Consider the following 26,085-nt stretch of genomic DNA (forward strand, 5'->3'; position numbering starts at 1 on the left):
ATCCCCCTGACCCTCTGCTCCTCTCCCACCAAGCCTCCCCCTTCCCCTCCTCCGCTGACTCTTGCTCCACCCCACCTCAACCGCTCGGCCCCCGGATTGAATCATCTCTAACCTCGCCACCTCCGACTCACCACTCTCTCGTCACAATACTACTACTAATGATAACGTTGGTATCGGTTAAGCGCTTACTATGTGCAGAGCACCGTTCTAAGCGCTGGGGTAGACACAGGGGAATCAGGTTGTCCCACGTGCGGCTCACAGTCTTCATCCCCGTTTTACAGATGAGGTAACTGAGGCACAGAGAAGTGAAGCGACTTGCCCACAGTCACCCAGCTGACAAGTGGCAGAGCGGGGATTCGAACTCATGACCTCTGACTCCAAAGCCCGTGCTCTTTCCACTGAGCCACGCTGCTTCTCAACCCGCTAACCTGCCGCCTCGTCGTCATCGATGGTATTTATCGAGCGCTCGCCGTGGGCAGGGTAATAATGTTAATGATGTTGGTATTGGTTAAGCGCTTACTATGTGCAGAGCACTGTTCTAAGCGCTGGGGGGGATTCAGGGTAATCGGGTTGTCCCACGTGAGGCTCGCAGTTAATCCCCATTTTCCAGATGAGGTCACGGAGGCACAGAGAAGTTAAGTGACTTGCCCACGGTCACCCAGCTGACAAGTGGCAGAGCTGGGATTCGAACCCATGACCTCTGTACTGAGCACTCCGGAGAGTGTAGTCCAACGGAGTCTGTAGACACGTCCCCTGCCCAGGAGCTTACAGTCCAGGGGGCTCCCTGATTTCAGTCCTCGGCCCTACTCGACCTCCGTAACGAGGACCCTCACCTCTCCGTCCCTCCGATCCCTAGGTGCGCAAACCCATGCCTTCAACTCCACCCGCTTCACCACTGCCTACCTCTCGAATAGCTGGACAGAGTGTGCCTTTCTTCAAATCCCTATTTTATTCCCATTCCCGAACTACGCACGGCAGATCGGGAAGTTTTCCCGTGGCCTCGTGCTTGCCACCTGCACCATCCGAATCTTGATTCCCAGTCTTTGGATACTTCCGTGGTGGCCGGTGGAAGCGTGATAACGGCTAATTGTGAGAATCGCTCCGAGCGCTAGCCGAGACTGTGGATGGGCAACTGAGGGACTTGTCCGGGGCTGCATTTAGGATGGCTTGGTGCCACCGGATACCGATCCTTAGACTCCGCAGCGTTCTCAGAGGTTATTTTTGCCATCCTTCCGCGATCTATCTTCACCAGCTTCTCGGCATTTGCTCAAGTTGAAACCATCTGCCAAGAACTTTCCAAATCAATCAACAATCAATCGTATTTATTGAGCGCTTACTATGTGCAGAGCACTGTACTAAGTGGGAGACTACAATGCAACAGAGTTGGTAGACACGTTCCCTGCCCACAGCGAACTCACAGTCTAGAGGGGGAGACAGACATTAATACGAATAAATAAATGGTAAGTTGATGGCTGGGCATGGAGAAGTCTCCAGCTACTTTTGCATGCAAGGATGGAATTTCACTGTCTTTTAAAACAAAGGGCAGCTTTACCACTTAAATTAGGACTCAGTGGGTAATTTGGGTCATTTGGAAAGCCCCTTTCCAAATCTCTTGCAATAATAGTAACAATAATAATAATAGCAGCGATATTTGTTGAGTGGTTACTATGATAGATACAAGATGATCAGGTGCCACACGGGGCTCACGATCCAAGTAGGAGGAAAAACCAGTGGTTCAAAAGTCACCGTGTCTAAACCCTCAGTGCTAGGCACTCTGTGGGCACTCAAAAAAAAAAAGGGTGGATTTTAATTATTTTGCATTTATAATTTGTTACAGCTATTCACAATAAGTCAAAACAGTGCTGGTACTTGATTCCCCGGGCTTGTTTTCCATACTCTAAAACAGAAGATGAGATAAAGAGGAGAGTGTTCAAAGATTAAAAGAACTTTATGAAAAGTAGTTTGCGGTTGGTTTTCTTTTGCTTCATGACTCTACTTAAAATGTAGTTTAAAATTTTTTAAAAAATGGAGTGATCAGATTGGAACATTCCCACCACAGTCTTTTTCCAATCAGTCAATTAATGGTATTAGTGGCGCACTTACCGAGTGCAGACCACAGTACCGGGAACTTGTGTTTGGGATAATACAAGAGAGTAAGTAGACATGACCTCTGCCCTCTAGGAGCTTCCAACCTAGCCGGGGAGACGGTTATAAAAATAAATTACAGTTAGGAAGAAACCGAATATAAGGATGTGGGGTGGGGGGCTGGGGGGAATAAGAAAGTGCTTAAAGGAGAACAGATCCAAGTGCATAAGTGACTCGGGAGGGAGGGAGGGTAAATAGGGTGGGGCGATGGGTTAATCGGGGAAGGCCTCTTGGAGGAGATGGGATTTAAATAGGGCTTTAACAAGGGGGGAAGCGGTGGTCTCCCGGATATGAAGGAGGAGGGAGTTCCAGACAGGAGGGAGGGTGTGAGTAAGGGGTTGATACCCGCACGGTGAGTAGGCTGATGTTAGAGGATCAAAGTGGGAGGGCTGGCTTGTAGTGGTTGTATCGGAGCGAGGACAGATGAGGGGGAGAAAGCCGACTGAGTGCCTGTGTGTTCCGGGAGCTGGATGGGCTTCCAGTGGAGGTTTTTGCCAACCGGGGTGACGGGCACAGAAAGATGAGGGCAGGATCAATGAGTCGCTGCATCCTCTCCCTCCCCCCTCTGGATGGAACTGGCACTCATTGCTTCAGCGTGGATCCGTTTGTAGTTGGTGTGAAAAAAGAGAACAAAACAGCTGCTGCAGATGCTGCATAATCCTGCCATCACTAAGAGAGAAGCTGTGTAAAGAAACAAAAGAAATGAAACCTTTTACACAACCCTGATCTAGTCTCCACCTGTATCTAGATGCCCATTATACGAGAGGGATACACTTCTCTGGAAAACCCCAGACAACCACAAGCAGCCATCCAACCATTCGCAGTTGGCGCTCTCTCTCTCCCTCCCTCTCACATACGCGCACGCTTCCTTTCTCCTTTTCTTCCATCCTTCCCTCCCTCCTCCTCATAAGATTATCAGCTAAAATCCAAAGAAATTTAACCATCTGTGGCCTGTAGGCTGGTAAACAGAGAGCAGCTTGATGAGGGTTTAAAGATGGGCCTATCTTACTTTAGCCTTAATGAGGCTTCACATGGCTTGTGATAACCATCCTAGATGATCTTACACCTAAAGACGGGGCAGAAACTTAGATGTCGCTGAGAGAGGAAGCCAGAAAGCTGGTAGAGTGATAAATAGGTAGCCCTTCTAACAATACGGTGGAGACAGAATGGGACAGAAACATTAGTTAGTTATTCAGGGGACTGTATTAAACTAGCTATACCTTTAATCTACCCAGAAAGCTGCATATTCGCGTGACTACCTGTTCCAGGATAATCTCATTACCTGAGGAAACCACTTACTCAATTGCTTTTTTTTTTTTAATGGTATTTCATTCATTCATTCGATCATATTTATTGAGCGCTTACTGTGTGCAGAGCACTGCCAGCCACTACACTAAGCACGAGGGCAAGCTGAGCAGGTTGGACACAGTCCCCGTCCCACGTGGGGCTCCCAGTCTTAATCCCGTTTTACAGATGAGGTCACCGAGGCCCGGAAAAGTGAAGTTGAGCATCAGAGATTGGGGAAGCAACCCTCTTCCCCCCACTAGGTATCAAGGCACTGACATACCGTTCTACGTGACCCCGTTCTCCCCTCCATGGTGGGAAGAACAGGGCCGCAGAGAAGACTGTAGACTGTTAATTGTTGTCCTCTCCCAAGCGCTCAGGACGGTGGTCTCTACACAGTAAGCGCTCAAGAAATGTGACATCCAAAGGTGCTCTTTCTAATGGTATTTGTTAAACACTTACTATTCGCCGGGCACTATACTAGGCTCTGGGGTAGATACAAGATAACAGTTTTGGATGCAGTCCCTGTCCCATGGGGGGCTCCCAGGCTTAATCCCCATTGTACAGATGAGGTAACTGAGCCCCAGAGAAGTGAAGCGACTTGCCCAAGGTCACACAGCAGACAAATGGCGGAGCCGGGATGTGAACCCAGGTCCTTCTGACACCCAGGCCCGGGCTCTATCCACTAGGCCACGCTGCTTCCCTCGTAAGCTCTGGGCCGGAGCCTAACCACAGAAGCGCCCAGCTGGTACCGAAACCATCTGGAGCCAACGGATTGAGATACCAAGCCTAAGCCTCCATAAAAGCGGACTTAGAAGACGGGCAACTTACTGGTCCAATCTAACGATGCCTCTTTGGTTTTACATGTGGAAAATGGATCGTCAGGATGTCGAACGGCAAGCACCTGCAGCAGAAGCATGAAGATCACCCCTTCAACCTGCCTGTGAAGAAACACAACGTCGTGGCATCTGGAACACTGATCCATAGGTAAATAATAATAATTACGGTATTTGTTAAGCGCTGGCTAGGTGCCGGGCACTGTACTGATACAAACAGATCAGGTTGGACACGGTCCCTGTCCCATATGGGTTTCACAGTGTCAATCCCCATTTTATAGATGAAGTAACTGAGGCCCAGAGAAGTGAAGCGTCTCGCCCAAGGTCACGCAGACAGATGGCGGAGCCGGAATTAGAACCCATGATCTTCTTCCACTCCACCACGCTGCGTGACCCTCTCAGCGTTCCATGGCAGCCCTGAAGATAAGAAGGCACTTGCCACGTACCTTCCCACTGATGCAACCAACTGACCCGAACCCTCCAGCTACTTACGGAGTCGGGGAGGGACCCCCGTTCAACCCATAGGACCGTGTGGGCCCCTCACCGATCGTCGGGGGCAGAAGCCCTAGGATTAATACGTAACACGTGCGGCCTTCTCCCTTCCCTCTCGGACACCCAGAATCACATCGAGAGTCTAGAAACCTCGGTGGATCTAGAAACCTCGACGGATCAGGTCTGTTGCAATTACAAGAGGCCGGGTCTAATTCCCTCCTGTCTCTCACCTACATCCTGCCTCTGGGCTGAACACCCTCCCTCCTCAAATCTGACAGACAATTACTCTCCCCCTTCAGAGCCTTACTGAAGGCACATCTCCTTCAAGAGGCCTTCCCCAATTAAGCCCTCCTTTCCGCTCCTCCCTCTCCCTTCTGCGTCACCTGACCCGCTCCCTTCATTCATCCCCACAGCACTTCTGTACATATCTGAAATTAATTTACTTTTAATTAATAGCTGCCCCTCTCTAGAGTCTAAGCTCATTATGGGCAGGGAATGTGTTGGTTATATGTTTATATTGTTCTCCCCCAAGCACTATACGCAGTAAGTGCTCACTAAATCTGACCGACTGACTTCCAGCGCTTAGTGCAGTGTTCCGCACGCCTTTAAGTGCTCAATAGATACTATTTCTACTACTACAAGGACAGTAGAAGCCATTTGGACGTTTATAGTTGAGGACTGCCAAAGGTTTCACTGATATTAGCTTAACCAAGTCACCCTCTTGTAACAGGTACGATGTCACTCCATGTCAGACTTGAAGATAAGAAGGTACCTTAACTCCCGGAGGAATGCTTTGTCAAGCACCTTTCAGAGCTGCGTGACCTTAGGAACTAGGAGAGGCTACGGTGCTTTCTCAAGTGTTGATGAGAATCGGTGACCAAGCTGGGATTTAAACCCAGGATTTCTTATTTACAAAACCCCGCCTGCAAACAAATCGGAAGGGCTAATCTCTCGGTCGATTAAAAAAAGGGTAATAGAGCCTATCTGTTTTTAACGTCGCTAACGTGGCCACCTTCCTTTTCAAGATGAGGCAAGAGGGTCTGGTGAATTAGACTTTTCCTCTCAAAAAGTACTAGTTACCTAGCAGACATCCTCTCATTGGCTTCCAAATAAAACCGCCATTGAGAAACAGCCATTGCCTGAGAACTGTATCAGTTTTTCCAGTCGGTCATCAGGATTGACCTATGGGGAATGGCAAGTGCTAGAAATCCATTATTGATGAAGCGCTTTGCTTCATCTTTAGAACATATAATGTAGCATCGTATCACCACAACTCCACTGGGCCCCCCCCCCCCAACCCCGCCCCCCTCGAAACAGATAGAGGAAATGTTACTTACCCCAAAACAAAGACCAGGCCCGTGGATGTCCCTTCCCCTACTGGATAGGAACACTCGACGGCCAATTCCAAAGAAACGGGGTAAGTCGAAAATCCAAAGAGTCCAAACAAGGAGCAGATTACCGCCAGCCAAACCATCTGATTTCTTAACTGAGACACCTGAAGGAAAGAAGATCAAGCCCAGTTTCTTTTACTGTTCATTCAGCTGTATTTATTCATCACCTCCTGTGTGCAGAGCACTGTATTAAGCACTTGGGAGAGTACAACAGAACGACAGACACATTCCCTGCCCACGGTGAGCTCACTGAGGGTCCGGGAGTTGGGAGGAAGAGAGAGGTGTAACCAACAAGGGGGAGGGGATTGAGCCGATCTCACTATGGCAAAAACAGCTCGGCCTTTACTACCGTGGTTCGTTGATTTGTTCTTACTCCCAACTTTCTTCTGGGCCATATCTTTCCTGACCCTGCTAGCCATGCCGTCGTGAAATATTATCACACAAATACTACTGTGCATGATACGTAATAAGCGCTTAACAAATACCATTAAAAAAATGAAGAGTAGTGAGATGCCTCAGCAATTCTTGCAATCTGCGTTTTGCCTTTCTTCTTAAAGACGGGGATGACGGTGACTTCCTTGCGATCCCCTGGCCTTTCCTCAGTGAACGTCAGGTCAAGGAAGAGAGCTGAAGCAGGGTGCGCCATCCATCTCAGCAGGTATCCCATCGGGCCCAGGCGCTTTTCTAGCTTTCGTGGTTCCGACTGCTCTGGCGACTTCCCCCAGAGTTGGCACAGATGCCAGGTCTTCGCATTTCGGGAGGTGCGGCAGGTTTTGCAGGGCCTCGTCTTCAATAGTACCATCGACGATAACGATAGAAGGAATGATGGGGGGAAAATGGAAATCTTCTTGCCGTTTTAGGATTCTCTCCTCGCCTAATAATAACTGTGGCATCTGTCAAGTGCTTACTATGTGCCAAGCGCCGTAAGCAGATCGGATGCAGTCCCTGTCCCACATGGGGCCACGGTCTGGGGGAAGAAGAACAGGTATTCGTTCCCCATTTTACCGATGAGGAAACTAAGGCACCGAGAAGTGAAATGACTCGCTCAAGGTCACACAGCAGGCACGTGGCATGGCTAATTAACACTTTTCCTCCTGGAAGACGCAGTTTGGCCTAGTGGGAAAAGCATGGGCCTGGGAGTCAGAGGACCTGAGTTCTAATCTCAGCTCCACCACTTGTCTGCTGTGTGACCTTGGGCAGAGCACTTAATTTCTCCCTGCCTCAGTTTCCTCCTCTATAAAATGGGGATTAAGACCGCGAGCCCCATACGGGACAGGGACTGTGTCCAAGTCGATTATCCCATATCTACCCCAGCGCTTAAGTACGGTGCAATTAATCTGTCCAAGCTGATTAGCTTGTAGCTACTCCAGCGCTTAATACAGTGCCTGGCACAGAGTAAGTATTTAACAAATACCACTAAAAACAAGAAAAAGGTCCTTTGTGAGTCCCAGGCTCATGCTCTTCCCACTGGGCCGTGCTTGATTGTGATGAGACTGAAGCCATCCTCACTCTTCAGAGGTACCGCGTTAGCCCGAACAGGGCCATAAAATGCCTCTAGCGCTCATCAAAACGTTTGGTTTCACCGTGGTCCGCATAGCCTTGGATCGCTTCTGCTCTGGCATCCCACCACCAGTCACCGGGTTCCTGAATTTGACTTCCAGGTCCTGATGCAGATTTCTGAAAACCCCACTTTTTCGGAGCTCTCGGGTGCCACAAGATGCCTTTGGTTGCGTTCGGTGATTCCCAGCAGCAGCCGCCCTTTGATTTCCAAGTCATTTGCATTCAACCGATATCGGAGCCTTCTCTTGGCTGAGCCCAACGGCTGTCTAGGGCCCAGCATCACGGAAAAATCTCCACTCCTTGCATTTCTTGGGGACTGTGGTCTGACTTTCTTTTTTCATCAGGACTGCTGCGATGCTGAAGAATTCTTTTTTTATGGCATTAAGTGCTTACTATATGCCAGGAACTGTACCAAGTGCCGGGGTAGATACAAACTAATCATTTTGGGACACAGTTCATGTCTCACGTGGGGCTCACTGCCTCAATTCCCATTTTCCAGATGAGGTCACGGAGGCACAGGGAAGTGAAGCGACTTGCCCAAGGGTCACACAGAGGACAAGTGGCGGAGCCGGGATTAGAAACCAGGTTCCTGCTGGGTGTTTTCATTCTCCAGGCTACGAACTCGGTACGTGGACTTGAACGATGCCGTTGATCCTAATGTATATTCAGTGATATTGGGAAAGTTCTGTGGGGCGAACGACAGAGGAAAGAGAGGAACGGCTATAACTTTGGGAATAACGGAAAACATCTGTACTGTCTCCCGTGGTGACGGGTATAACGGCCAGACAACTGTGCCTTGCATGTATATAACGGGGCTGGGTAACAACGTGGAGACTCCTGAGATGGTATGACAGCCCAGCGGGGTCTAGAGAGGCCATTATCAGCCATTCCCACGGACAGAGCGCCCACAGGTCGCTAAAAGCTTCCCAGTGGCCTCAGAGACATCATTCTGGCCTTCCAGGAATAATCGTTGTCGGCAATTACTGTCAAATGCAGGCCGGCGTCATATTTGGAGGAAGAAAATTTCCCAGTGGGAGAAACTCACCAATGCAAACACAATACTGGCTAGGGCAGCCAAACTGAAACAGACTTTCGTGGCCTCGGTGAACTGTTTGGTCCTGTCGACGTAGAGCCCAAGGAGCAGAGCGCCAATTATCCCAGATACAATGAACAAGGCACCACACAGGCCTGCAAAGTCCTGGAAAAGTAAAACGGAGCAAAGCCTAGTCAGGAATCGCTGTATATACGGACCTTTACTTTTACCCTGCCAGGCTGACCCCATCACGGCGAAAAGACATGGAACTTTCCGGATCCTGCCTTGCTAAACCTCTGTGCCTCAGATCTAGAAAAGTCAGGCTTGTCTACAGGATGCTTCGGCGCGAAAGACGTGCATCCACGAAGGAGAAACCGAACGTTGCCCCTAGATCCTAGCGACTGAAAAACCCCATTCAGTCTTTACCTTTTCAGCCTTCAGACTCCTCGCCTAAACGCCAGCATCCCCGCCTGGAGTGAAATGTGCCAAAGGAGGAACTCGGTGTTACTGTGTTACTACTCTACGTGACTGCTCTGAGAAGCAGCGTGGTTCAGTGGATAGAGCACGGGCCTGGGAGTCCGAAGGCCCTGGGTTCTAATCTCGGCTCCGCCACGTGCCTGCTGTGTGACCTTGGGCAAGTCATTTCACTTCTCCGGGCTTCGGGGACCTCGGCTGTAAAATGGATATTAAGACCGTGAGCCCCATGTGGGACAGGGACTGTGTCCAACCTGGTTAACCTGTATCTGCCCCAGTGCTTGGCACAGAGTAGGCGCTTAATAAGTACCGTAATTATTATGATTATCCCCAGAGCAGGAAGATGCGGTGTCCTCATCCAGTCCTCTAGACTGTAGGCTCTTTGCAGGCAGGGAATGTGTTATAGTGTACTCTCCCAAGCGCTTAGTACAGCGCTGTGCACACAGTAAGTGCTCAGTAAATACGATTCACTCACTGACTTGTTTGCAGTCAAATCGCCAGATGCCATGGGCCCGTGGAGGCAGCCCACATCTCTTTCCCCACCTGCCCCGGGGAACCAACGATTTCTGTGAATCACGGTAAGTTAAGTGAGAATCGATCAATTGTATTTTTTGAGGCTTTACCGCGGAGGGCACCGTGCTAAGCAGTTGGGAGAGTACAACACAACGGAGTCGGTAGAGACGTTCCCGGCCCACCAGGAGCTTACAGTCTAGGAGGGGAGATAGACGTTAATGTAAAAAAAAAAAATTGCGGCTACGGACGGAAGTGCCGTGGGGCCGAGAGCAGTGAATAAAGGGAGGAAGTCCGAGCGCAAAGGCGACACGGAAGGGAGTGGGAGAAGAAGTGAGGGCTTAGGGAAGGCCTCTTGGAGGAGATGTGATGATGATGATGGGATTTGTTAAGCGCTATGTGCCAAGCACTGATCTAAGCGCTGCTTTTTATAAGGCTTTGAAGGTGGGGAGAGCGAGGGAGAGAGGAGGCACCGACCCGTACCGTCAATTCGTCTGACAAGGTGACCTCGGGAATATCGAGCGAGAAACAGGAAATACTGAAAACACGAGGCACTGCGTACTGGAACAAACGGTGAAAGTCTGGAAACAGGAAAATGGCAGTCCTCACGGAAACTAGAACTTGCCCTGATGACAGATACTGCATGTATTCTGTCTAAGGCGTTTTAAATAGCCCACTAAGTCGCCAAAAATATTATGCATGTGTTCTGAGGGAGAGCGCAAGCAAAATGAGTCTCATCCTCCCTCCTGCGGAGGGGGAGCGTAGGCTGGATTAGGAGCAGAGGGTCCTATTTGTGAGAGGGCTCGGGGCTCCCAGAATAAAGGGGATGCATAGCCTCAACTCTCCGCCGCCGCCGCCGCCGCTTATGGGTGGTGTGTGAACCTAGAGATTTCGCCAGGGACACGGCAGCCCCAGATCCCCTCCCCCAGCCCACTTTCCGGATGTTTCTCAGAGAAGCACATTTGGGAGCTGGGTTGGGGGCGGTAGCACAAGCTGACATTCTCCACCGGGAGCCAATGTCACCCCCTTTCCAGCCTCGAATCCAGGAGGGGGTGGAGAGAAGCGACTCTCTTCTCCTCCGCAGCTCTGTGTCCTGGACTCCGGGGGCTGCAGAATGGGACCCATTGTAGTCCGGTAAAAAGGATTCGGCAACAGTGATGCTTTCTATGAGGTTGAAAGAGTAACCAATTGTCCCAGCACGTTCCTAATGGAGCCTGACGGGACAACGCGGGAATAAATGCATGAACTATGTGGGAGTAGGGCTCCCCCAAGACTGGAAGCTCACTGAGAGCAGGGAACGTATCTATCGACTCTGTTTATATTACACTCCCCCAAGCGCTTAGTACAGTGCTTTGCCCACAGTAAGAGCTCAGTGCATACCACTTATAGATTAATGTCTGTCTCCCCCCCCCCCCCCGCAGACCGTAAGCTCCGGAACGGATCTACCGACTCATTATACTGTACTCTCCCAAGCGCTCGATAAACACGACCGATAAATCGATCCACATCGAACAGTCTGGATTCAGACTGTCCCTGTGGAACAGGGACTGCATCCAACCTGATTTACTTGTACCTACCCCAGCGCTTAGATGAGTGCTTGGCACATAGTAAGCGCTTGACAAGTACCCTAGTTATTATCATTATAATTAATAATAATAAATATGGGATGATTTCCCTCATTAGGGGGCAAACACTCCTGCAGGGCAGTTTCTACTCCTTTCAGGAGACTCTGGGGAGGGGTAGGGTTTTCCTAAAGGACCTGTACAGAACATTGGTGAGCTGGAGGCCAAAGAGCTCACGACATATCAGGAAGAGTAATTTTGGGAAGTCCTCACCTTTCCGTTTTGAGATATTTGTGAATTGGTTGTTTGGGAAGCTGGATGCTAATCGCCTACGCCTCCCTTTGTTTCACACCGAAGGGAAAAAAGAGCATCGCTAGTGTTTTCTTTCCCTCCCTGCAAGTTCCCCATCCTGAATCTCAGGACTGAGGCTCAACGGTCATCCCGTCGTCATCGGCTACAGAGAGAACGGTATCGATTCTAAGAAATGGAATGAGAAGGCACTTACATTTGAATAGCCCTTTACACAAAAAATCTGTTCCAGTAGAGCTGAGAAGCAGGTGAAAATACCAATGCCTCCCCCAAGACACAGGGCCAGGATAACGTAAGCCTTATTCTTCACCAGCTGGAAAAAACAAATCAGGTTTAAAAGCAAAAAGTGGATCGAGTGGCTTCCCGAAACTTCAACTGTGGCCGCACCACCGCTCAGTGATGAGGAGGGATTTGGGAAAATTTCCAGTGGGCCAGTGGACGGGTGAGTAAAGCCCACTTTGGGGGTTTTTTTCTTCTTCTTCTAGTGTTTGTTATGGTATTTGTTAAATGCTTACTACGTGCCAGGCACTCTTCTAAGCACTGGGTTAGCTACAAGGTAATCAGGTTGGACACAGTCCATGTCCCACATGGGGGTCACAGTCTTAATCCCCATTTTTCAGGTGAGGTAACCAGGCAAGAGAAGCAGCCTGGCCTAATGGACAGTCAGCGCTCAATAAATACGACCGAATGAGTCAGAAGGACCCGGGTTCTAATCCCACCTCCGGCACTTGTCTGCTGTGTGACCTCACAGTCTTAATCCCCATTTTTCAGGTGAGGAAACTGAGACACAGAGAAGTTAAGCGAGTTGCCCAGGGTCACACAGCTGACAAGTGGCAGAGCCAGGATTAGAACCCAGGTCCTCAGACTCCCAGGTCCACGCTCCTTCCACTAGGCCACGCTGCTTCCCCAATGCTCCTCGACTTCTTGGCCATCTCCAACACCGCTGACCTTTTTGCAGGAACGTGTCTACCAATTCTGTTATGTTGCACTCTCCCGAGCACTTAGTACAGTGGTCTTCACACAGTAGGCGCTCAATAAGTACCATTCGTTGATTGACCGATTGACTGTCGACTGCTCCTCGGGGGCAGGGAACGCGACTTTGTTGTTCGTTCCCCAGCGCTTTCCCCAGTGCGGTGCATTCAGTAGATGCTCAATCGATCCCATTACTACAACTCAATCCATCCCCCACTACAACGAAAGCTGTTTGTGATTGTGGAGAAGCTGTTTGTGGAGAAGCAGCGTGGCTCAGTGGAACGAGCACGGGCTTTGGAGTCAGGGCTCATGAGTTCGAATCCCAGCTCTGCCACTTGTCGGCTGTGTGACTGTGGGCAAGTCACTTAACTTCTCTGCGCCTCAGTTCCCTCATCTGTAAAATGGGGATTAAGACTGTGAGCCCCACGTGGGACAACCTGATTCCCCTATGTCTACCCCAGCGCTTAGAACAGTGCTGGGCACATAGTAAGCGCTTAACAAATACCAACATTATTATTATTATTATGATTGCAGGATTTCCTGCTTCTTTGGTGCGAAACACCGGGCGAGAGAAGCAGCGTGGCCTAGTGGACAGGGCTTGGGAGTCAGAAGGACCTGGGTTCTAATCCCACCTCCATCACTTGTCTACTGCGTGACCTCGGGCAAGTCAATTCACTTCTCCGGGTCCCAGTTCCCTCATCTGTAAAATGGAGATTGAGACCGTGAGCCCCATGTGGGACAGGCATTATGTCCAACCTGATTAACTTGTATCTACCCCAGCGCATAGAACAGCGCCTGGCCCGTAGTACGCGCTTAAGAAATACCATCAGCAAACAAGCATACCATTTTTAAGCCAGTGAGAAAAGGCTCAGAAGTAGAAGCGATCGCGCTTGCCGACGGAGGAGTCGGAGGAGCCTTTTCCCAAATGCCGACAGTGGCTAACGTGCAAGCAACGACGGCGGGAATGGTGTAGATTCCGAGCTATGAGACAAAAACAGAAAAATAAATGGTTTCCCATGTCGTCAGATATTCAAATGAAAACGACTGAAGGGACGACAGCCGATTAATCAGCATTCATTTACCATTAATGGAATATCTTCTCCTCTTTTCACGAGCGCAGGTGACAGCACATTGGCTATAAGAACACCCAAGGGATTTGCTAGATTAAAACACAAAGGCACAGAAATAATTACATTTAGGCATCTGAAATCTGGGCCAAATGAGTTTTTGCATATTTATTGGAAACAAATGTGGAAGAAAGATAATATATTATTCCCCCTCCTCCCCTGCCCCCCACACCCATTTCGTGTGTTTGGGAGATAGCAAACAAGCCATAGCAGGGGCAGGGCAGGAGGAAGAGGGGGGAAAATCAATCGATCGTATTTACTTAACGCTTACTATGTGCAGAGCACTCTACTAAGCACTCGGGAGAGTACAGTATAACAGAGTTGCTTAGACACGTTCCCTGCCCGCAACAGAATAATAGCAGAGTCACTGGTTATGTACAACTTCCCAAGGGGATGGTGATTTTCACACCAAAGTTACCCCATTGTGAAGAGACTTGTGCATGGTCACCCGGTGATTGACTCGAGGGGTCTTGGAATCTCCAATAAATTGTTAGCTCTTTGAGGGCAGGACTGATGTCAGTGAAAGTATTCATTCATTCATTCAATAGTATTTATTGAGCGCTTACTATGTGCAGAGCACTGTACTAAGCGCTTGGGATGAACAAGTCGGCAACAGATAGAGACAGTCCCTGCCGTTTGACGGGCTTACAGTCTAATCGGGGGAGACGGACAGACAAGAACGATGGCACTAAACAGCGTCAAGGGGAAGAACATCTCGTAAAAACCGATGGCAACTAAATAGAATCAAGGCGATGTACAATTCATTAACAAAATAAATAGGGTAACGAAAATATATACAGTTGAGCGGACGAGTACAGTGCTGTGGGGATGGGAAGGGAGAGGTGGAGGAGCAGAGGGAAAAGGGGAAAATGAGGCTTTAGCTGCGGAGAGGTAAAGGGGGGATGGCAGAGGGAGTAGAGGGGGAAGAGGAGCTCAGTCTGGGAACGCCTCTTGGAGGAGGTGATTTTTAAGTAAGGTTTTGAAGAGGGAAAGAGAATCAGTTTGGCGGAGGTGAGGAGGGAGGGCGTTCCGGGACCGCGGGAGGACGTGACCCAGGGGTCGACGGCGGGATAGGCGAGACCGAGGGACGGCGAGGAGGTGGGCGGCAGAGGAGCGGAGCGTGCGGGGTGGGCGGTAGAAAGAGAGAAGGGAGGAGAGGTAGGAAGGGGCAAGGTGATGGAGAGCCTCGAAGCCTAGAGTGAGGAGTTTTTGTTTGGAGCGGAGGTCGATGGGCAACCACTGGAGTTGTTTAAGAAGGGGAGTGACACGCCCATATCGTTTCTGCAGGAAGATGAGCCGGGCAGCGGAGTGAAGAATAGACCGGAGCGGGGCGAGAGAGGAGGAAGGGAGGTCAGAGAGAAGGCTGACACAGTAGTCTAGCCGGGATATAACGAGAGCCCGTAATAGTAAGGTAGCCGTTTGGGTGGAGAGGAAAGGGCGGATCTTGGCGATATTGTAGAGGTGAAACCGGCAGGTCTTGGTAATGGATAGGATGTGTGGGGTGAACGAGAGGGACGAGTCAAGGATGACACCGAGATTGCGGGCCTGCGGGACGGGAAGGATGGTCGTGCCATCCACGGTGACGGAGAAGTCTGGGAGCGGACCGGGCTTGGGAGGGAAGATGAGGAGCTCAGTCTTGCTCATGTTGAGTTTTAGGTGGCGGGCCGACATCCAGGTGGAGACGTCCCGGAGGCAGGAGGAGATGCGAGCCCGAAGGGAGGGGGAGAGGACAGGGGCGGAGATGTAGATCTGTGTGTCATCTGCGTAGAGATGGTAGTCAAAGCCGTGAGAGCGGATGAGTTCACCGAGGGAGTGAGTGTAAATGGAGAACAGAAGAGGGCCAAGAACTGACCCTTGAGGAACTCCAACAGTTAAAGGATGGGAGGGGGAGGAGGCTCCGGCGTAGGAGACCGAGAATGATCGGCCAGAGAGGTAAGAGGAGAACCGGGAGAGGACAGAGTCCGTGAAGCCAAGGTGAGATGAGGTATGGAGGAGGAGGGGATGGTCGACAGTGTCAAAGGCAGCAGAGAGGTCAAGGAGGATCAGAATGGAGTAGGAGCCATTGGATTTGGCAAGAAGGAGGTAATGGGTGACCTTAGAGAGAGCAGTCTCGGTAGAGTGGAGGGGACGGAAGCCAGATCGGAGGGGGTCTAGGAGAGAATGGGAGTTAAGGAATTCTAGGCATCGATTGTAATAATAATAATAATAATGTTGGTATTTGTTAAGCGCTTACTATGTGCAGAGCACTGTTCTAAGCGCTGGGGTAGACACAGGGGAATCAGGTTGTCCCACGTGGGGCTCACAGTCTTAATCCCCATTTTACAGATGAGGGAACTGAGGCACAGAGAAGTTAAGTGACTTGCCCACAGTCACACAGCTGACAGGTGGCAGAGCTGGGATTCGAACTCATGAGCCCTGACTCCAAAGCCCGTGCTCTTTCCACTGCGCCACGCTGCTTCTCTAGATTGTAGACGACTCGTTCTAAGATTTTGGAAAGGAAGGGTAGTAGGGAGATAGGACGATAACTGGAGGGGGAAGTGGGGTCAAGAGCGGGTTTTTTTAGGATGGGGGAGACGTGGGCATGTTTGAAGGCAGAGGGGAAGGAGCCCTTGGAGATTGAGTGGTTAAAAATAGAAGTTAAGGAAGGGAGGAGGGCAGGGGCGATGGTTTTAAGAAGGTGAGAGGGAATGGGGTCCGAGGCGCAGGTGGAGGGGGTGGCACTTGCGAGGAGGGAGGAGATCTCCTCTGAGGATACTGCAGGGAAGGATGGGAAAGTAGGGGAGGGGGTCGTTGGGGGGGAGGGGAGAGGCGGAGGGGTGACTTTGGGGAGCTCAGACCTGATCGTGTTGATTTTCGTGAGGAAATAGGTGGCCAGATCATTAGGGGTGAGAGATGGGGGAAGGGGAGGAACAGGGGGCCTAAGGAGAGAGTTAAACGTCCGGAACAATCGGCGGGGGTGACGGGCATGGGTGTCGATGAGGGAGGAGAAGAAGCTTTGCCTGGCGGAGGAGAGGGCAGAGTTAAGGCAGGAAAGGATAAATTTGAAGTGTGTGAGGTCGGCTTGGTGCTTGGACTTTCGCCAGCAGCGCTCAGCAGCTCGAGCATAGGAGCGTAGGAGGCGGACGGAGGAGGTGATCCAGGGCTGTGGGTTAGTGGAGAGAGAGCGGCGGAGGGAAAGGGGGGCGAGAGAGTCGAGATGAGTAGAGAGGGTGGAGTTGAGAGCGGAGACCCGCTCGTCGAGAGTGGGAAGAGAGGACAGGGCGGCAAGGTGAGGCGAGATGCTATTGGAAAGACGGATGGGATCGAGAGAGCGGAGGTCTCTGTGGGGCAGTAGCGAAGATTTGCAGGGGGAGGGAGTGTGAGAGATGAGGCAGGTGAGAAGGTTATGGTCAGAGAGAGGGATTTCAGAGTTGGTGAGTGAGGAGATAGTGCAGCGGCAGGAGATGACGAGATCGAGGGTGTGACCGAGTCGGTGAGTGGGCGCGGTATGGTGGAGGAGGAGGTCGGCAGAGTCGAGGAGGGATAGCAGGCGGGCGGCAGAGGAGTCGTCGGGTACATCCGTATGGATGTTGAAGTCTCCAAGGATCAGAGTGGGCAGAGAGAAGGAGAGGAGGAAGGTGAGAAAGGGGTCAAGATGGTTGAAGAAGTCGGAGGTGGGACCGGGAGGGCGGTAGATGACGGCGACAAGTAACTGGAGTGGGTGGTAGAGGCGAATGATATGGGCTTCGAAGGAGGGGAAGGAGAGGGAGGGGGGAGGAGGGATAGTGCGGAAGCGGCATCGGGGCGAGAGGAGGAAGCCGACGCCTCCTCCCTTACCGGTGAGTCTGGGGGAGTGGGAGAAGGAGAGGCCTCCGCCGGAGAGAGCAGCGGCGGAGACCGTGTCTTCGGGAGAGAGCCACGTTTCCGAAAGGGCGAGGAGGAGGAGAGAGCGGGAGAGGAAAAGGTCATGGATGAAAGGTAGCTTGCCTGTAATAGAGCGGGGGTTCCAGAGGCCACACTTGAAAGTAGCTGTGGGTGCAAGGGGAGGAGGGGGGGAAGGGCGAAAGTATTGTCCCAACCCCTCAGTACAGTGCTCCGCACGCCGTACGCACTCAATTAATACGAACGATTGCTTCGAAATCAGAAACCCGACTCCCAACTAAGGGTCCTGAATTGTAGAAGTCACTTCTGAACTAAAGCCAAATCCTGACTCAGAAAGTTAGCAGGTCAGCTAGGCTCCTGCTGTCCTATCTGGGGCTCTATTCACTAGCCCACAATATTTTCCTCTCCCTTTTGCATCACCCCAATTCTCTTACCCTAGAACAACCCCAGTGCTCCCTCTGGAATCCAAAAAGGCAATCAATCCATCATACTAACTAAGCACTTACTGTGTGCAAAGCACTGTACTAAGCACTTGGCAGAGTACAGTAGAACAGAGTTGGTAAACACGCTCTCTGTCCACAACAAACTTACAGTCTAGAGGGACAGAAGGCACAGAACCTTCTCCCAGATTCTCTGCTTTAGTTTTTTTATTTTATTGTTTTATTCGTATTTGTTAAGCGCTTACTATGGGCCAGGAACCACTCTACTAAGTGCTGGGGTAAGATACAAGAGAATCGGTTTTGGATCCAGTCCGTGTCCCACACAGGACTCCTAGTCTTAATCCCCATTTTACAGATGAGGTCACCGAGGCATAGAGAAGTAAAGTGACTTGCCCGGGGTCACACAACGGACAACCCAAGTCCTTCTGACTCCCAAGCCCGTGCTCTGCCCACTAGCTACATTCTTAGGGGCGCGTGGAATGGGATGGGATGATCCAGTAGAAGACAATCGCAGCAGGGACTCCAAAATGTCTGGGCCAGGCACCCTGCGGTAGCTTTACTCAACCTTCACTGAAATCAAAAAGCACCAACTTGGGCCCATACCCGGAAGGAGACGATGACTTTTATCCCAAACCTGTTGGCATAGTAATAATAATAATAGTTGTGGTATTTGTCAAGCACTTACTATGTGCCAAGCACTGTTCTAAGCGCCGGGGTAAATACAAGATACTCGGGTTGGATCCGGTTCCCTGTCCCCCATGGAGCTCACAGTCTTAATCTCCATTGTACAGATGAGGTCACTGAGGCACAGAGAGGTGAAGTGACTCGCCCGAGGTCACAAAGCAGACGTGGTGGAGCCGGGATTAATAATAATAATAATGTTGGTATTTGTTAAGCGCTTACTATGTGCCGAGCACTGTTCTAAGCGCTGGGGTAGACACAGGGGAATCAGGTTGTCCCACGTGGGGCTCACAGTCTTAATCCCCATTTTCCAGATGAGGTAACTGAGGCACCGAGAAGTTAAGTGACTTGCCCAAAGTCACATAGCTGACAAGTGGCCGAGCCGCGATTCGAACCCATGACCTCTGACTCTCAAGCCCGTGCCCTTTCCACTAGGCTGCACTGCTTCTCATGTAATCTCTACTGTACGTGAACATAGAGACAAGAAAGTTAGAATGCCCCAGTCACTCATTCAATCGTATTTATTGAGCACTTACTGTGCGCAGAGCATTGTACTAAGTCCTTGAGAAAGTACAATACAACAGTAGACCGTGACATTCCCTGTCCACAACGAGCTTACAGTCTAGAGGCGGGGAGACAGAGATCAACACAAATAAATGAAATGACAGATACGTACGCAAGTGCTGTGAGGCTGGAAGCGGGGGGAGAACAAAGGGAGGAAGTTAGGGTGACGCAGAAGGGCGTGGGAGATGAGGAGAAGTGGGGTTTAATCTGTGAAGGCCTCTCGGAGGAGATGGGCCTTCAATAAGGCTTTGAAGTCGGGGAGAGGAATTCCCGGTGTCTTACTTACACATGGAAGAAATCATGTTTGCGGTAGCCCTCTGATGCTCTGGAAACCACAGGGCCGCTAGCTTAGTTGGAGAGAATATCACAAGCGTCTGGGCCAGGGCACAGAAGCTTTGGCCAATGAAGAGAAAAGTGAAGTTATACCTCTCCAGATCTCGAAATTGGATACAAGGAAATGTGCGAATAATGCTTCCGATTAGGTTGAGCCAAGCACTCAGAATGATCTGGAAGAAGAAGAAGAAGAAGAGAGGCTGATTTTATTTAGAACAGTTAAGTCTATAACTGTTTCAAATGGGTTCCAAATGGCCAACTAGAGACAGCAGAAGGCTCTGCTCCTCCCTCCCCCAATTTGAAACTTTACAGTTTAATTGATTTGCTACACTCATTATGCAGCAAATCCTGCCCTCTCCCCCCAGCCCCAACCATTCTGTTTGGCCTCCCAAACATTTTTAGAAAATAAAATAGCAAGAATGAGCATTACGACTGACCACAATAAAGGGGAAAGAGAAAAAAAAATGCACAGATTTCCTGTGCTTTCAGGAGCCGAAGAAGAGAACTTAAGTAATCTGTGACACTGAGGCTGTATAGTCACTAGTATTTCAGTATCTACATTACTGAAATTAGTTAAGCAATGAGCCGCATAGCACATGATTCGGACTCTTGAGCAATCGCGTGTGACCGGTTTTGCGCTCTGCACGATACTGGGGAATTTTGTGGGACCGAGTGAAAACACAGACTAAAGGCTGGGGAATGTCTGAATTGTTCAAAGTCCCAAAATGCAGTCTACATTTTGGCCCAAAAGAGTTAAAAACGGACCAGCCAGTCCCATGAAAACAAGCCAGCCCAGAGATTTTTCTAATGGACCTAATGCAGTCAAGGGAGCACACAACTCTCAGAAATCAGAGAATCCCAGAGTTGGAAGGGATCTGGAGAGATCATTTAGTCCAGCCCTCTGCCTCCGGACCAGCGAATGACTACTTATCCAGGACGCTAGCTGTCTCTGCTTTTCTTAAAGAGCTCTCGATTTCCCTGGGCTGGTTTGCTAATGAGTCAGTTCTGATTAACGCATAAAATAAAATGGGTGGGTTCTGTGACCTTTCCTTTTATTTATTCACAGTAGGGCTGGCAACAAAACAGGTCAGGATCTCTAGGAGAGTGCTTCCTTGGGCATGTTTCTTGAATGGTCTTCTCTTGAGAAGCAGTGTGACCCTTTTTTTAATGATATTTGTTAAGCACCTACTACGCGTCAAGCCCTGGAGGAGCTACTGATCCATCAGCGTGGCTCAGTGGCAAGAGCCCGGGCTTGGGAGTCAGAGGTCATGGGTTCGAATCCCTCCTCTGCCACTTCTCAGCTGTGTGACTGTGGGCAGGTCACTTAACTTCTCGGTGCTTCAGTTCCCTCATCTGTAAAATGGGGATTAACTGTGAGCCTCACGTGGGACAACCTGATGACCCTGTATCTCCCCCAGCGCTTAGAACAGTCCTGTGCACATAGTAAGCGCTTAACAAATACCAACATTATTACATTATTATTGTTATCAGGTGGGACTTACGGAACATCTTAACCCCATCGAATCGAGAATCCACGTTGCCCCCATTCCAAAGGGGATTGATATTACAAGGTACACAAGTGAGAGCCAATTAATCTGATTGATGGAAAGATGGAAGTAATCGGCGATTGTACTGGCTACTGGAGCAAAAGTCAGCCATAACTAAAAAAAAACACAAAACAGAACAAAAAAGATAACTGAGGACTTACTCATTTGCAGGAGCTGCTTTAGAAACGTGCACGTTTTCATAACAGAATTGTACTTTTGCTCGAGGGTAGCAGACACCACGTACCCTGACCCATTTGATAAGCCATCACTGGATGTGATACCCAGAGTGGCTCTAAAAAAATATGAGAATAAGAATGGTGGGAGTTTTGAGAGCAAACAGCTAAGTAACCAAATATTTTCACCCCATCTGCATTGTTCTCTCGAAAGGATAACTCTGGACCGAGCAAAGCAAGCCACGTGAAAACTGAGAAATCCCTCATTCTTTCACAGGATTCTGTCCTGTCAAGAGCAGCTACAGTGTATGGATTGCCACTTATTCCTGCTAACTCGAATTTCCAAGGTCACACAGCCGACAAGTTGTGAAGCCAGGATTAGATCCCAGGTCCTTCTGACTCATTCATTCTTTCATTCAGTAGTATTTATTGAGCGCTTACTATGTGCAGAGACATTCCCTGCCCAGATCACTTTGGTTGTAGCCTATTTCCAGTGCGGATTGGCTCACTGCCAGATTACCTTATATCCACTCCAGTGTTTAGTACAGTGCTTGGCACATAGTAAGCTCTTTTATATTATTATTATCATCATTGTTAATTATTATTCAGCAGCATACCAGCTATTAAGCTGCAGCCAGGCGAAGGTGGGTTGCTTGGGCTGGGCCCCAGATTTCCCCACTAGGCAGGAGAACAACATATCTCTTTCCTGACCAAGCCTAATCTAAATAGATTACAATTAACCCTGAATGTTGCTGTCTTTCCTTGATTTGGACATCGGCGATGTCTATTGCCAAATCCTGTCAGTTCTATTTTCATAACATGTCTAGCTCATTGTAGGCAGGGAATGTGTCTGCTTATTGTTATACTGTACTCTCCTAAACTCTTAATATTGTGCTCTGCACACAGTAAGTGGTCAAGGAACACGACTGAATAAATGAAGAATGAATGACTAGAACCCGCCCCTCGTCTCCACTCAAATTGCTACCGTGCTGGTAGCATTTATCAATCAATTAATCGATCGCGTTTATTGAGTGTTTACTTGGGAGAGTACCATATAATAGAGTTGATAGACACGTTCCCTCCCCACAAGATTTTACAGTCTAGTCTTATATGCCGCCTTGATTACTACATCAGCCTCCTCTCTGACCTCCCTACCTCCTGTCTCTCACCACACTCCAGTTCTACTTCACCCTGCTGCCCGGATCATTTTTCTACAGAAACGTTCGGGCCAGGTTTTCCCACTCCTCAGGAACCTCCGGTGGTTGTCCATCCGCCTCCGCATCAAACAGAAACTCCGTACCACTGACTTTAACACACCACTCGAACAGCTCACCCCGTCCTACCTAATCTTGCTCCTTTCCCACAACCCGGCCCCTACACTTTACTCCTCTAACGCCAATCTACTTGCTACGCCTCCATCACGGTCGACCCCTCGTTCCCGCCCTCCCTCCCGTCTGGAACTCTCAACTCCCCACCCTTTTCTCTCACCCTTCTTGCCTTGGGTCCATACCCACACTCATCCTAACCCCAGTCCCACGACATTTATCCACATATCCTTATTCTCTGTTGCTTCCCCTTTCTGTAATTTATTTTATTGTCTGTCTTCCCATTAGATTGTTAGCTCCTTGAGGGCAGGGACCACATATACCCATCTGTTGTATTTTCCCAAGCACTTAGTACAGTGGTCTGGACACAGTGAATGATCAATAAATACCAATGATTGATCGATCAGCAGGCTATAACTCGAGAGCACTGGTCAGGTGTCAAAATATAGCAATTAAAACCAAACCACCTACCTGTCCAAGGTTCCCGAAACATCAAACGAAATGGGTAAATTGAGACTTCGGGCCATATCCTCTTAGTCTCTTCGATGACTGGCTTTTCGCTTGGATTGATTTTGCTTTATGGAATCTTCAAGGAGTTCAGTTTTTAGATGATTTGGCTTCTGTGTAGATTTCGATCATTTGTCATTAAACTGCCCTGTCCTAGACTGTATTTTTGCAACTGCTTCCCCCATCAGGATTATATAATACCTCTCATGATTAAATCATAAACTCCCATCCCCATGCATGACGCTATAAAGAAATTTGCTTCTTCCCACACTCCGCCTACGAGAGTCTTGACAACCTTACTGGATTGGTCAGTGAAACTGCCACTGAACTCCAAGGATCCAAAAAAAAAATAAACACAAAATGCTTTCCACTGTTCAATAGGCCGCTTTTCTTTATTTCTCTTTTTCTAAGGTTTCTTTTCTTCTGAATCTCCCACATTACTGCTAAGCACACCTGACTAAGGTACGTGTGTCTTTGGTATTTGATGATGTCACTTCTAAGTTGAGCTCGATCAATCAATCGGTGTTATTTATTGAACACTTACTGTGTGCAGAGCACTGTACTGAGTGCTTGGAAGGATACAATATAACAGATTTGGGAGACCTGTTCCATGCATGCAAGGAGTTTACAATCTAGACAAGCAGCATGGCTTAGTGGAAAGAGCATGGGCCTGGGCGTCAGAGGTCGTGGGTTCTAATCCCGACTCCGCCACTTGTCAGCTGTGTGACTTTGGGCAAGTCACTTCTCTGTGCCTCAGTTACCTCATCTGGAAAATGGGGATTAAGACTGTGAGCGCCACGTGGGACAACCTGATTACCTTGTATCTACCCCAGCGCTTAGAACAGCGCTTGGCACCTCATCATCATTATTATTATTAGAGGGGGAGACAGACATTAAAATAAAATAAGGATATGGGCATGAGTGTTGTGGGGCTGAGGGTGGGGTGAATCAAGGGTACAGATCCAAGCGCAAGAGATCATAATCCAAATCAAAAGAGACCACAAATATGCCAACATTATGTAAGTAGCTACAGTTGTATAGCGATATGCGCAAACGCTAAGAGATTGGAAGTGACTCAGGTGAATAATGGAATTTTTAAAGGCGAACCTTTAAAAGGATATTGAAACCTGGGCATCTTGTTTGTACGGGTCATTCAACGTTCCTATTGACTATTCTCCCCGAATTCAAAGGCAGAAATACAACCTTAAACACTGAATCCTGGAATACTTGCCCAAGAATAAAGTTCTGAGTATGATTCAGGCAAGAACTACACCTACGGGGTGATTCAGAAATTCCCATCATATGATGCAACTTTCATTTAGAAGGCGTTTTAATGGGCCAGAAATGTTGATGGAATATTTCACCCTCCTATGGAAAGATACATAAAGGCCAACGAAAACTCAAAAATCAAAGCCTTTGAAAGGCAGCGATCGGTCGAATGACACTACACTGTCCCCATCACGTCTACCTCCTCGCAGTGGATCGGTGTTGTGCATTAAGGGGGTGTGGTGGAGGGGAGATGGGGTGATGGTTTACAGTCTGACACATGCCCCTTAAGGAGAGTTTTACATGAGTTTCAAAGTAATTCACTTTTTTTTTTTAACTTTCTCAACAGGCCTGAACTTCTTTGTGTTAAATGCTGCTGGGAGCGGGGAAGGGAAACAGCAGTAAGATCTGTGTGACTGTGGGCAAGTCACTTAACTTCTCTGTGCCTCAGTTCCCTCATCTGTAAAATGGGGATTAACTGTGAGCCTCACATGGGACAACCTGATTACCCTGTATCTATCCCAGCGCTTAGAACGGTGCTCTGCACATAGTAAGCGCTTAACAAATACCAACATTATTATTATCTTCTCACAAAGCTTTATGCTATCCGTTCCCTATAGTGGCAAAACGCACCTCTCTCCCCGCGAAGTGACAGCGTTTCAGTTTTCTACACATTAACCCGATTATGCCCCCGGACTTTACAAAGCTTTGCCTCGATGGGGTGCTTCTTATTTGACAATTCTGACCCAGGTCGCCTCCTTTGGAATGACATCTTTCAAAAAGCAGTGGGAAAAGAGCACTCTGAACTCTGGAAGACGGGTTTTCTTCTGCAAAATCCCCAACCCCGGCCCTCATCCTCGTCCGCCTTAAGGAAATCTGGATGCGGAGGGAAAAGGTGTGATCGGCCAGAGAGTTAACAGCTGTCACGGATTAAGTATTTAAGGGTTTAAAAGGCCCTCTCCCTCCCCCCCAGCTGTATTCCCGGTTTCTTCTCCTTCCCCTTTTTCCTACGCACCATTGCATTGGAGCAGTTTAGCAGGCAGATCACCAGCAGCAACAACCACCTCCGCTTGTATGTCTTGAAGTGACTCAGTTTTCTCCCATCTTCTGGACTCGTTCTCTGCACCAAGCTCTGCGTGGAGTCATCTGGAACTTCATCATTCATTATTATTATTCTTTTTCCCCTCCCTCCCCCCCTTCCACCGACTGTCCTGGATTTTAGTTCGTAAAGGTGAGTCCACCAAAACGATCGGGTGGCTTGTTTAACAAAACGTTCTTGGTTTTCGCTGGCCGGCTCGCCCCTTCATCTTGCTTTCCTTTGCGGCAGCTGGATTGCAGGCGAAAGAGGGTGATGATCCGCTCTTATATAAATATTTTTCTTCTTCCTTCTCTGCTGCTCCTTCCCCTTCAGGCTGAGCTAAAAGAGTCAAGCCTCAACTTTGGAGTCCCCCGGTCTGCTCCTCCCCTCCTCCTGTCCGCGGCCCTCTCCTAGCTCACTTCCTCTTCCCTCGCCACCGAGGTCCTAGCGCTGGCCTTCCTCCTCCTCCTCCCCCTCCCCTAACAAGTCGCCGCTTGCCACCAGTAATAATAATAATTTTGGTATTTGTTAAGCGCTTACTATGTGCAGAGCACTGTTCTAAGCGCTGGGGTATACAGGGTCATCAGGTTGTCCCACATGGGGCACACAGTCTTA

The 26,085-nt window shown here is 49.3% G+C and overlaps 1 protein-coding gene across 2 annotated transcripts; it reads right to left on the reverse strand.

The window, feature by feature from the left end:
* Positions 1 to 2,301: 2,301 nt before the first annotated feature.
* On the reverse strand, positions 2,302 to 25,868 carry SLC49A3 (solute carrier family 49 member 3). 2 transcript variants are annotated; one of them, XM_029053627.2, is made up of 11 exons: positions 25,408 to 25,489; positions 23,091 to 23,239; positions 21,077 to 21,235; positions 19,528 to 19,747; positions 13,651 to 13,727; positions 13,412 to 13,549; positions 11,793 to 11,909; positions 8,754 to 8,906; positions 6,095 to 6,252; positions 4,261 to 4,370; positions 2,302 to 2,826 (listed from the first exon to the last, which is right to left on the reverse strand). In XM_029053627.2, exons 3-11 carry the CDS (start codon positions 21,119 to 21,121, stop codon positions 2,678 to 2,680), a joined length of 1,167 nt encoding a protein of 388 aa, XP_028909460.1. In that variant the 5' UTR covers positions 21,122 to 21,235; positions 23,091 to 23,239; positions 25,408 to 25,489; the 3' UTR covers positions 2,302 to 2,677. The 2 variants fall into 2 exon arrangements, with proteins under 2 accessions (XP_028909460.1, XP_028909459.1); XM_029053626.2 differs by lacking the exon at positions 23,091 to 23,239 and having other exon boundaries at positions 25,408 to 25,868.
* Between the last annotated feature and the right edge of the window lie 217 nt (positions 25,869 to 26,085).

Source organism: Ornithorhynchus anatinus, chromosome X3, assembly GCF_004115215.2.
Source record: "Ornithorhynchus anatinus isolate Pmale09 chromosome X3, mOrnAna1.pri.v4, whole genome shotgun sequence".
Classification (NCBI taxonomy): Eukaryota; Metazoa; Chordata; class Mammalia; order Monotremata; family Ornithorhynchidae; genus Ornithorhynchus; species Ornithorhynchus anatinus.